The sequence below is a fragment of the Xiphophorus maculatus genome, chromosome 3, assembly GCF_002775205.1.
Source record: "Xiphophorus maculatus strain JP 163 A chromosome 3, X_maculatus-5.0-male, whole genome shotgun sequence".
NCBI classification, from domain to species: Eukaryota; Metazoa; Chordata; class Actinopteri; order Cyprinodontiformes; family Poeciliidae; genus Xiphophorus; species Xiphophorus maculatus.
In genome coordinates, this window is record NC_036445.1 from 29,695,672 (window position 1) to 29,709,041 (window position 13,370).

Below are 13,370 nucleotides of genomic sequence, written 5' to 3' on the forward strand. Positions count from 1 at the left end.
CCTTGCCCAGAGGCACATCAACATGCAGCAGCTGGCATCGAATATACAACCTTTCGATCGCAAGACAACTACTATATATTTTCTCATTTATGTGTGAAAATATTTTGGAAATGATTTATCAGGTGGAGGCCTGAACAATCACGTGGCTCAATGACTACCTGACAAACAGACTGAAGGACTGTGTGTTTAACCAGGCAGTCTGCTGCACCACAGCACCGCAGGGCTCTGTCCTCTCACCATTACTTTTCTGCACACTTCAGACTTCCAGTACAAGTCAGACTCCTGATTTCTACGGACTGGACTTGAGACTCACCAGTGAAGCTGTCTAATTAATGTGAGCCACAACAACATTTAATTTCCATGAAGTATTTTTTGAATTGTGAACAGAATCATATTCCAGGGGAATATTTTTACTTCACAAAAGCCTGGTATTGTATCAGGGGTGTGTACACTTCTGAGAGCCAGAGCGTATCTTTGGACTTCTGTGAAAACTAAAACCTGTTTGCATTAAGCAGCAGCAGCAGCAGCAGCAGCAGCCATCTTATTTTGATGCTCAAGACATTTGGCGGAAAATTGATTTAATGTATTGCACAGCAGATTCTGTTAATAAAAAGGTAGCCGAACTGTTAGCATACCTTGGCACATCTATTACTTTAGGAACGTTTGCAGATTTAATCAACAATTTCTGCCAACCTCAGATTTAATTCAGCTCCTACATGCACTGCTGTAGCTACAGACTGGTCCCTGTTAACTGGAAAGCAACCTGGTGATGCTATTGATTCAAATGAAGGAGTCAAACAACAAAATACCTCATGGGTACCATGAGTAGTTTCATTTAGTAACACAGGTGTGAGTTATGTCAAAGGGTTAAGAAGAAGAAAAAAAAATACATTCCACATCCTGGGAGTACAAGGCTTTAGTCATCCAGGAGCTGGCCTGGCTGTTAACCTCCTGAACACAAACAGCTTCGCTTTGGTTTTCTCAACAACAAAAACAACAGCAGGAAAACTTGGACCCAACCAGTGGGTAAATACATGCAATAAATGGCAAGGAACCTGGCAGTTTGTATGATTTACATAAGAATCTAAATTAATCTTATTAGTGTGGGAGAAAAAAAAAAAAGAGAGAAGAAAGATATGGCCTGCTTATTAACAGTGGAAGAACAGATGGCGCTGTAGAAAACCTGGAACATGCAGTTTATCATAGATATCAAAAAAAAGAAATCCCAAAGTTAACGTCTTCAGTCTGGGGACTTTCTCTACATTTTAAGGGTTGGATCAACAGTCAGTAACAATGACTTTGAAATGCAAAAATGTATCCAAAGATGATAAACACACATTTGATCATTACAAATAAAGAATGCAAAAATAAACTTGTCTGATTTTCTTTTGTTTCTATGTACTGCACCTTTAGTAAGTTCCATTCAAAGTCATGTTTCTATGACACAGTACATTCTTGAACAGTGACAACGAGAGGAAAGAAAAATAAAACAAATCACTGTGCTGGCACAAAGATCCTGAGATGTCACTATTTCTGTTAAGATCTTATGAGGAAAAAATATACACACACTCGGTTGATCTAGTGCTCTTGCATTTTGACCTTAATAAATACCCTCAGTTATGCACATGTTACCATCTACGGCTACTTAAAGAAGTACCTAATCCAAGGTACCGGTGCAAAATAGGAGTCAGTTTCTTGAGGGGGAGCCAGAGTTACTTTACTGGAAGTACATCCAACACAAAACGGTGACAGCCAGGGCAGCCCCAGAACCCAGGCTGAGCAGGACGGGCCTCCAGTACTGCCACTTCTCCTGCTTCTTCTCTGATTCAGTCAGTTTTTGTTTCATCTGCTGGACCTTCTGTGCCGTGCCAGCGATCCTCTCCTCACGGTGCCTCTTCCTCAGCCTAGCACACAGGAGAGAGTTGAGCAGTGAGGACAACATGCGAGCAGTTCATAAACGACAAATGCTGTTTGAAAAAAAGAAGAAAAAAAAGTGGAGAACAAGAATAAAGGTCGGCGTGCTCAATTGGAAATTTCACCATGGTGGAATTTGGTTAATTTTTCAGTTTGAGTTGGGAGTCCACCATACACCAGCATCCAAATCAGAAACAGCAGATGAGTTATTTTTGAACAATAAGCAACAAATCAATTAACAGCATGATCAAATAAAATGAGTTTGATTATTTCTTTTATGATGATTCATATTTTTGGAAGGGAAATTTTGTTTATAGAGATCATAACTCATTTTAATTATGGTTTTGGTTGTGTGAGCTTTGTATTTCAGTTTCATTTATTGTTTTTGATTTACTTAATTTGAATATTTAAAGTATCTTCCAGTTCCAGTGTAAAAGGGTTTGTTGCAAAATTAAACTTTATTGATCTTTGAGAAGGTGAATTTGCATTATTATGTCAAATATTAATAAATTACTTGAAAATGGTCTCAAAACAACAATGTTATCATTTATCACAATAATTACTGGGATAATTGATCATAAATCAAACGCTATTTTGACAGCCCCACATCAGTATTGGCCTGATGAGTGAAACTGGGTTGATATTAATGACTACTATTTATTTACATCTATTTGTTGTTTGTTTTAGGAAGGGGAGGGGAGGAAGTTGGTCATGTGGTTTCTCTTCAGTCATGTGACAGCGAGTCATGCAGAACAGGATTGTGTGGTTGTTTAAAGCAAAACTGAAATGTAGGATGTGACCATTTTTACAGTGTCAAAAGCGTAGGGAATATACAGTTAAGTGTGAGGCATCAGCCATCGCAGCAGTATTACTATCTGCCCAAATTTTTATATTGGTGCATCCCTCCTTGCAGTGGCCTTAACCGATGACCTGCTGGTCAGAAACTTGAGGATCTGGTTGGTGAACGCACCATACCTAACGACTAAGGTTTGTAAACATAAAAAAACCAAAGAAAACTGACTGTTCTGTTTAAAATCTAAAAATCAAAACCATTGAAATGACAACAGGAGCAGTAAAAAGCTCCTGCGAGTGTCTAATGATGATTTTTAATTGTTAGAAAGAATAATGTCTTATGTTTTACTCCAGTCCTGTCCAGACTTGAAAAAATGACTAAATAAAATTCCATACATTTCCAGGCCTGAGAAGGCGGCCTGAGCTGTTCCTTCAAAGAGCTGGAGCTGAGCCGGTTCCGGCTCCGTCTGCCACCGCTCACCAATTAGTTGCTGGCTTCAGAACCTTTCATTGAAGTGGCAACAGAGCAAAGTGACAAGGCACTGACTTCAGTGGGGCTCAAAATATTAGAGCAAAGCTGGTCTGATTTATCATCTTAGACTTTCCCAGCCCTGTCTGTCATGGAACGTGTTGGATTTAAGAAGGTTGACAGCCCTGAAACCTGCAGGTTACGGTCCACATTCTCCAGGGAACACACCAAGAGACTGAAGATGTCTTTGGTTAGTTAATCCTGACTGAGTTATAATACTGATCACTAATATATGATGCTGAAAATAGTTTAAATTTCAAATCACTTTGTTTTTGTTTCAGTTTGAAAAACTGTTTGCAGCGCTGTCTCTCTCACACACTGACACAAAGCTCCTCTTCTTGATGAAAATAACTCATTAATAATTCTCTAGAAAGAAATAAACAAAGTATGTCATTTTAGTTGATTTATTTTTTTGTTTAACAGTTAGAAAGATTTAGCCAAAAGCTTTTAAAACTTAACACTATATTTTCTATCAAAAACTGTCCACAAATGCTTGATCGGTGCAATTCTAGTGATGTTTTTCTGTGTGAGGACACTCATTCCAAATGTGCTGAATTATCACTTACTGCACAGAGTTATCTGCCATACAGTGGCAGTCTGAGTCGCTCGATGAGAGGTGGTCCCCTGTGCTGGGCTGTGGCTGCAAGCAGGGGCCGTTGGGCCTGCTGGCATTGAGGTTAGGCCTGGGCGGAGGCGTTGGAGGTCGTAGATCCGTCTCCAGGACTTCTCTCAACAGGCCAATCTGTGAGTTCTGCAGCAGAGGTCAAGAAACACACGCATGGGCAAATAGAAGCATGATGGAAACGGGCAGGAAGCCAGGCAAGACTTTCTCAACTTGAAACCCATTCGAATTTTATGATGGTTCAAGTCTACGTTCATGTTCAGTTATTGGTTTTGTCTTTTGTTTGGAGCATTTTTTGAAAACAACATCGTATTTTCTGAAGCAATAACAAGAAGATTATTGATCACAAAAATGCCATGGATGATGGGGACATAGATTCTTTTACATGTTCTATTGTTATATCATATTGCGGAGAGGTAGGACTGCATGTTACCTTGGGAGGATTTGCTGGATCACCTCATCCACAAAGACTGATTAGAGAGTGAGTACAACTGCCTTGACTTCAACACTGAAGCACAGTCCACTTTCTGTTCAGTTTGTCCAATAATCTGTTCTAAGGCTGCGCATTAACATGGACTGTGTGTTTCTCTCTTTTCTGCTCGATTCGGCTTAGGATTCAAATAAACAATATAAATTCAAAGGGGATTTATAAGCTAATGCTAACCTAAACTTAGCTTCAACTGAAAAACAACAGTTGGAAGGCTAGCCTGTTAACATCAAACAAAAGCTATTACCAAGGTAACCCTTGCTCATATTAGAGCAGAAATTAAAAACAAACAAATTACAAAGTAACATCAGCTAGAAGCCAAATACAGCGCAACACTTACATATCAAAGCAATAATTAGCAGTCGTTAACAAATCGCTGTAACCCTCCTTTATCATAGACACAGACTTTTATCAATGCAAAACAAAAAGTAAAGACCCCCTTAGCTGCCCGACAAGGTGCCTGCTAATGCTGTTTAAGTTGTTTAACTTAAACAGCATTAATTAAACAAAATTGACCCCCCCCCCCAAAAAAAACAGTAATACTAGGGAATTTATAGCAAATCATATAATGCTCACTGGACATTTTTTGTGTCTATAAAACAAGTACATTTCTCATGTGTTTCTGTGTGAAACTGGAGCTCACAACCCAACTAGCTAATAGCTCCAAATTAGCAACAGCCCCTGATCAAACCTGTTCTGCAGAGCTGTAGGTCAGAATGAGCTTGGCTCCCTGGATGATGGACATGTAGGAGAAGCGCAGTTGGTCAGAGGTCTGGATCAGGCCCATGCGATATTCCCTCATATCCAGCAGCACCTTCTGTATGTCCACAGATGACGAGCTCTTACTCCTGTCCATCTACAAAACAGATTTATCTGTTTATGGAATACATTTGGAAGGTGTTATTCAGTTAAGCCAATGTTTTCACTCCACACTGAGGCGCATCAGACTGCTTATCAGCATGTTACCACTGGGTTTCATGAGGTCACCACCTTGGTGGCTCAGTGTGTACCTGTGAGTCAGTTGTGTAATTATTTTTTATTTATTACAGCAGCTTGTCTTTCATGTGTGCTTCCATTTGCTAGTCAATGTGCCTTTCATTGTTTTACTTGTGTTTCAGAACAAGCGTAGATCTGGAAAATAGATATGCTCATCCAAGAGTCGTGGTCCAGAGTCGCTTGCATTTTTATTTTGTCATAAGCTAGAACGTTTGGGAGTCACTGAAATGGTTTTGGTAAAGCTTCAATCTACCAATTTAAAATTTAACAGCTCCTGTCATTAGTGGCCATTAGGTAAACATTATGGGAGCAAAGGAGACGTCACACTGTGTGTGAGAGAGAGCAGTCACTGTAAAACAGGCTTTTTCTATTGTAACGCAAGATAAAATACTTATGGAGTAGATATTTTAGGCTGCACTGTTGTGTTGTTCTTTAAGCAGCTTGTATTTGTGATTAGCACCATTAGCTAGGTTAGCATGGCTAATTTTGGATGTATTTGTAACAGATTGTAAACCCTTACTGTAATTTTGAATTTTCCAAAACACTGCCTACATTTCCCAAATCATGGTATTTCCATCCTAACCAGATTAAATGCTTAAAGGGATAAAAAAAAAAAATTCTTTATTCTTCCAAATGTTACTGGAAATTTATGTATTGTAAACACCTCACCTCACCCAAATAGTCACCTGTGAATCTTTTCTCAGTAGCAGCATCCACACAGCAGAGTGTCGTCTTTACAGTGACCAGGCAGTGCTTTGCATGGCATGTTCAGGGACTGAGAAAAGATCCGATTACTGAGTTTCCAACTCGTCTCTCACCATCTCTCACCAGTTAAAATTTGGTCGCCCATGCTCACCGACCAATTTCTTGATACGTCTCTAAATTTTAAATATTTTTAGGGGACTTTGATAAAGTTCCAAATATATTCCAGCTAATAACTTTGAAGCAGGTAGGTAAATGGGCTCTGATTTATACATCACTTGTAAAAAAATAAGAGGGAAGATTCATTCTGCTGTCAGTTTCTTACAAGTTTTAATAGAGAACAGAAGAAAACTTTCTTGAACTGTTGCTAAAGATACTAAGTTATTGAAAAAAAGAACTAAAAACAATTCCACATAGATAAAAAAAAGGCACAAAGCTCATGGTGCTGAATGAATCTGAAAACAGAAGAATTCCTGAATGTGGGAAGGAGTTTCCAGGTAATCACTGACATCATTGTTTTCTGCCTGAATAAGCAAACTAAATATACCATGAATAAAGTTCAGAACCAACATGCCACAACATCTCTCTCTAGCTTCCAGCCCTCTCAAATATTATGTTAGGATGACTGACTCATCGGACTCAGATGCCAAACTAAATGGTTTAACCCTTTGCTCCCAGTATAATCAGCGTTAAGCAACTACTTCCCATAACAATAACACTCTCTCACCAAGACCAGGCAAGTGTCCACCAAGGCAAACGTCCCCGAGCGTCCAATCCCAGCACTGCAGTGCACCACTGAGGGCCCATGTTCGGGCCCCAGGGAGCCAGACTCGCGGACCTTGAAGAGGAAATTGAGGAAAGAGGCGGGAGATTCTGGCACCCCGAAATCAGGCCACGTGGTGTAGTGAAAGTGGTAGATCTCTCTGGATTCCCCCGTCTGGCAAGAAAAGTATGACATCAGTCGTGAACCATGTGCAGCACATACAAGTTCCGGCATTTCTGGTTTTAACAAGAAATAAAGACAAAAACAAAGACTGAGTCCTTGTTTATAGACTGATTTACAATCACCTTGTGTGAAAATAAAACGGAGGAATTTAGGGACAATACAATGTTAGCAACACATTAGCCCAGGGGTCTTCAACCGTTACAATCCATTCCAAACAGTCATTTCTACCCTCCGTCGAGCTGAATGAAAATATCAACTATAGAAAATTTTACAGAAGAAAAACAGAACATTTTTGCTCACAGAGCGTGGGTACATTCTCTTCTGTGGAAAACGAAGCAAAGAAAGTGGACCGTTTCTAACCGTTTCTTGTTGGTATTCATAGTTACCAACAAGAAAGTAATATTACTGGTTTAATATGACTTTAAGGGTCATTCTGTTGTGGGAATTCAATGCAATCCCAACATGAAAAAAAAAACCTGAAAACCTCCTGAAACCTGCAAAATAACTACATTTAAAAACATCAGATTGTTCTTTATCATTTTTGTCAAAGTTATTAAGAGCCAATGAGGAAAACACAAAGAACCACTTGTGGCCCCCGGAGCCGCAGGTTGCATCTAAACCACTTAAGCATGCTGCATGGTGGCAAGATCTTCCTCTTTTGAACTTTGACCTTGTTTTTGTAGGGCCCGACTAGGATTCATGTGACGTGGAAAATGCACAGAATTTGACAAACTAAGTGGAATCCACAACAAAACACGGAATTTCACAAAAATATTTCTCATCAGCAAGTAGGAAAATATATTTTGTGGTTTCTGAAGTAATCTGGCTGCTCCAGCTCCCTACTGGAACTTGCACAATCATTTACTCATTAAAATAACATTTCTATTCTGTCTTTGTTAATGTTAATTATGTAAATATAAAAAATGCAAAAAAATAAAAAGTCATCCTACTGAGTTGTACGTCCGTTGGATCAGGAGTATGATATTTCTATTTTCTAATTATTGTTGTTAATCTTGTATTCGTATATTTTTTAACAACTTGGAACTATTTTAGTGACTCATTCTGATGCTGATGTTGCACCTGAATTTCAGGCTGTTTCTATTCTATTCTATTTCATTCTATTCTGTTCTATGGTTGGCTAGATCCGCTCGGCTCCACACAAAGAGAGAGAGAAAAACTAAATAAAAATTGGCTGCCATTGAGAAAAGGCTCACTGAAACACCAGAGCGGAGCACGAATTTCAGATTATTGCTTCCAACGTTTCATCTCATGCTCACCTTTGTGTTCTCTAGTTCTAGCACCCTGATTGTATAGTGGGATTGGTCCTCTTCTGACAACAGTCGAACAACAAAACCCGTGTCATTGAAGGACATCTGCAGCTCCTCTGAAGTGGGCCAGTACTGAGCACACTTTTCCTGTGGGGAAACAGAGAGGTCATCACTCAGGCTCGGACAGGAAGCAGCTTGCAGCGGTTTCATAGACAGATGAGTACGTGTGACCTTAAGCAGCAATCAAGACAGACTCACAGACCGAGTTAGCGCCTTTTAGGTGAGTTAGTCATTCTCCAAACTCCAAGAATTCCACCGTATCTAACAGCAGTGGCGCAAAAAGTGGGTGCCCCACTAGAAGGGGCGCCACATGATGGCAGACAACAATTATTTCATGTCCGCATTTTCTGTAGTTAACAGCTGTTTGTGTTTATAATGTGCCCGGACACACGTCAGAAAGTACTTAGCTGCACAAACACTGCAAGTACAAGCTCTGTGCAGTCCTGGTAAAATAAACAAACAAAAAAAAGAACACAAAACATAAGAGCTTAAAGTCTTAAAATATATGACATATTGCATTGTTTCAGAAGGACTAAGCTGTAATGCAGAAGCACTATGTGAAGAGACCAAGCGCAACCTAGCTTCGTAGATAGAGACTCAGATTGTAAGTAGCTGCAGATCAAATGCAGCGATTACCTGATGCACAGGATGTGCACGCATCTCTAGCTTTCTGTTCTTCAGCTTTTATGTGGGTGTTACCCTGGAGCTAACCCATAGCCATGACCTTAGGGAAGCAGCTGTGGCTGTATCCATTATTTTAAAAAAGCTATTTCCAATATTTTTGTAAGTTAGTCACTTTACAATACAAAAAAAAAAGAAAAATGGTTGCCCATTTTTCCAGGAATGGACGCTTTAGCAAGTTCCTCCCTGTGAAGGTCAGTCATCCATTGCTCAAAGAAAAAACACTCTTCAGACTTCACTATGTTAAAGTTCATGACAGAGCAGCTGCTAAGAACCAGTATGGCTTGTCTGAGTGGGTTGGGAGGGGAAAGGTCTGGAGAACTGAATTTGAACAACACACAAAGGTTTGGGCTTGTTTTACAGCTGCAGGACCACGGGCATGCAGCAGCTCCAACCATGACCTCCTCTGTTTCTCTAGGGTAAACGAGAGGCCGTCTGTCTCCCAGCTGAGGTGTGGCTGAATGTTGGTCGTGATCAGAAAGGTACAACTGACAAAAGGGTCGGGAAGTGGACGAGACCTAGACAATGTCCAAACCTCAACCTGATCCAGAGGCTCTAGTGAACTCTAAGAGAGCTATGCTTTAAAAAAAAATACCTGAAAGACATAATAAACTAAAACACCAAAGGAAGAATAATAAACCAGCATTCCTGCACAGTGGAAGAGTAATAAGACCATAGAGATGATGATAATATCGTATTCTTGTTGCTGAAGGCAAATCAACATCCTGAATTTTTCATGCAGTTTGGTTACTGTAGAATAAACAATAACATGCAATTGAACTGTTGTATTTCACGCGTTGTTGTTGTTCTTTTGGGTTAATACTTTTTAATATTTAAAATTTTAACAATAGGTCAGATATTTTTCCACATTTTATGTCCTGAAACATAAAACCTCAGAACCAAAAGCAGAAGCACAGTTCCATATATACTGCTCAAAAAAATAAAGGGAACACTTTAAGTGTTAAACACCTGTTTAAGTGTTCCCTTTATTTTTTTGAGCAGTGTAGAAAACACAGAAATGCTTCTCTCTCCCACATGTACAGCTTATAAAGTTTTTCCTTTCCTCAGTTAAACACCAGAGAATGCTACATGTGTGGCTAAGCCCAAAATTACTCATATCTGTAGCAGATTAAATATAAAGTTATCATTTCATTTGACCAACATCGTCATTCTGACTGGAGGTAATGACGCATAGAAGTGGCCTGACTTGTCGAAACGTCCCAAACATGATAGAAAATTTGTGGAAAGAAAATAAATAATATCTGTCCATTTTTAAATAAAATGCAGTTAAAACGATAACTTTATTGTTTCAAACTCGATCCTTCTTCGACACCGTTGTTTTAAAATTAAATAAATCCTCATCTCTATATATTAAATCTCAAGCAGCCAGAGGTGTAAATAACTTAAGGCTGTAAATCTGGTATATATTAAGTAATAAAGATAGACATTTCCAAACACAGTCCTTGTATATGAAAACTTGTTGTCATACTCACAGATCCTTTCTCTATCACTCTGTTGAGCATTATAACAGCTTTAGAACATTGCTCCCAGACCATCAACCAGAAATGGCCACACGTATTCCTCAAAGGGCCCTGTCAAAGTAAAAAAAAAAAAAAAAAGTTCACGAAAGTGTGACATACCGAGTAGAACAGTGTGCAATACAGTAGCATTCTCTCAATAGCTTCCATACCTGAGTTAGAATGTAAGCTCTCTCGGCTTCTTTCACAGCGACTAAACTCGCGTTAATGTAGTCATTGTCCGCGTTTTCAAGCTTTACCCGACTGTGATCATCTGACGAGGGGAGAAAAAAAAACGACAGACGGCGAAGCAATTACAACAATGCAAATTCTCAGCCACCATATTGGGGAAACAAACAAAACAAACAAATCTCTCGTTGCGCAAAGACTCACATGGGCTGACGTCTCTGTAGCGATTCAAATTCCTGTTCACTGGAAGCTTAGCTACTTTGTACGGATATTCGATGGCTTGGTTGCGGATGTCCTGGCGCAAACGAGAAGAAAGGTTAAAGGTTAGCTAGTGAAAAGATTTTCTACTAGCTGGGTTCCTACACACAAAACTCCATACATTTACATCCTCAGCTTTCAGAGTTCTCGGTCCTGTTTAAGTCACGTTGGCAACAATACTTAATTGAGAAGCAGAAACTAACGGTAGCAAATATGAAGGTTTGCCTTAAAATTGAAGAAAACAAACAATGTACTGTCTGATACCAGTAGTGGAAATTTGATTTGCATTATTTTGTGCTTCTACTGAAAAACAGTTGCAATCTTGAATTTTGTACACACATATATACAGCTATTTAAAATAATGCAAATTTTTTTGATTGTGTGATGATAGTACCCCACACGGCTAAAGGGAATTATATGTTTAGTTTCTGACAGTTTCACACCTGTTTGGGTTCAAGCGATGCGTTTTTTGGTCTCCTTTCAGACGCTGTGCAGTTTGAGGGATTTTTTTTAACTTACTCTTTCACTTTTGGACTGTTGTGTTACTGTGGCAACAAAGTATTGTTTATATAAATGGGAGCGGCCGATTGGCAATTCAAGAGCCTAAATAATACTTGAACTACGGCCCAAATCCCTGAAAAGAGCAGAGCCTGCCAACAACTGATGGCGCCATCCAGGACATTTGACTGTGGAATATCGTCTCTGCCACCTGGAAATTGAGCTGTTAGCATGTTGTGACATTCATGCAAAAATCTCCAGTCAGAGGACTCCTCAAGTCCTCTGCAATACTGACTGCTTTTGGAATTACTGTCCACAGTGACTCTTTGAGGACACCTGGATGATATTATCACAAATTTACATTTCCTTTCAGGATCACTTTTTCTTCTTTTATTTAATTGAACTGATTACATGCCACAGATGATTGAATCAACAACCCAGATTTGGATTAATTTGATACAGTATTATGATTTTTAAAAGGGCTAACATAATTTATTGTACTATTGTATTTGTATTCCCTTTGGAATTAATAAAGTAATTTTGAGTTACTTTATATATATATATATATATATATATATATATATATATATATATATATATATATAGAACTCGTTTAATAAAAAAAAAGAAACAAGATTTTTTTTTTCGTTTATACATTTTCTGATTCTGTAGAGAAAATTGTTTATTGATTTATTTGCGTCTCCTTTAAACAGCTGAAGTCAAACAGCAAACATTTCCCACTGCCTCAGTAAAATAAATAAATAAATAAATAAATAAACCGCGCAGTCAGTTTCTACGTTAAACAGGAACTAAAGTATTAAAAACTTTACTTGAATATGCCAGATTGGCTAACAGTGGTGGTGATAAAAACACATGCGTCTTTCTCTGGAAGTCTTTGGTGAGTTCTCAGAAACTGCGGCTGACGTCCGCAAGCGTCACCCAAGCGGAGAGCTCCCCCGATGCACGCTTCCCCGCTACGGAAGTCAGCGCCCCCCCTCCCCCCTCCCCCTGCTAGCGCAGCTCGCTACTTTCTCACCATTAAGTGTTCGCTGTCGGGCTTCCTGCGGCGCCCGACGTGTCTGCGCCGCGCCGCGGGACGAAGCTCGTTAGTTAACCCAAAAACACACGCCGCGGAACAAGCGGGGAAAGTGGTGAAACACAAGGAGATGAGTCTGAGAAGTGAACTGGCTAAGTTGGTTAGCAACCGATCGTCATAGAAACACGAGAGGCCCTCGGTGTCCCGACTTACATTGTAAAGGTTCTGCCATTTCCCGGACGAATCGATATCCTCGAATTCTTGCTCCATTGTGTCGCGGTTGGTGAAGTGAGGAGCCAGCCGGAGGACTTCGGGGTGTTTTCGCCGCCGTTATCCAACTTACTCCTCTCCTTTAGCCATCTGAAGAGCACTGTGTGTAACCTGATGAATCCCTGCGGGGAGTCAATCTGCCTCTCCTTCACTCCGACTCTCGCGGGTTGCCAGGTTGCGTAACGGGAGCTGGTCATTTTTGCCCGTTTCGTACTTTTGTAGCTCTGGTCGTTATGTGTCGACTTGCGTCATTTCGTGCCCGCCTTGAAGACGTTTCCTTTCAGTGTTTCGGCATTGACATCTAATGATACCCCTATACTGCTGTCTCGTCCCTACACGTTGTTATCCAACTTAAAGCACCGTTTATTTGTCTTGCTTGTCATTAATTTTAGATTAATTATGAATGGAAATACTGAAATGCTCCGTTTTCTTGTCGGTTGTGACTTAATTCAACTGCATATTAATTTCTGTAAATATTCTAAAATATTTATTTTGGAACGTTTATTTGGCCAAGTTGACTCGTGAAACATGAAAATTAAGGACTCATAAAACTCCCTTATAGTAGCTGCATACAGAACATAAAATTATATTTTATATAAAGCTCA

At 39.6% G+C, this 13,370-nt stretch overlaps 1 protein-coding gene across 1 annotated transcript; it reads right to left on the reverse strand.

Moving 5' to 3' along the window:
• Positions 1–799: 799 nt before the first annotated feature.
• On the reverse strand, positions 800–13,291 carry ptpn2 (protein tyrosine phosphatase, non-receptor type 2). The gene is made up of 9 exons (XM_014470396.2): positions 12,709–13,291; positions 10,908–10,998; positions 10,688–10,788; positions 10,491–10,589; positions 8,266–8,403; positions 6,770–6,979; positions 5,036–5,200; positions 3,802–3,986; positions 800–1,904 (listed from the first exon to the last, which is right to left on the reverse strand). Exons 1-9 carry the CDS (start codon positions 12,763–12,765, stop codon positions 1,718–1,720), a joined length of 1,233 nt encoding a protein of 410 aa, XP_014325882.1. The 5' UTR covers positions 12,766–13,291; the 3' UTR covers positions 800–1,717.
• Between the last annotated feature and the right edge of the window lie 79 nt (positions 13,292–13,370).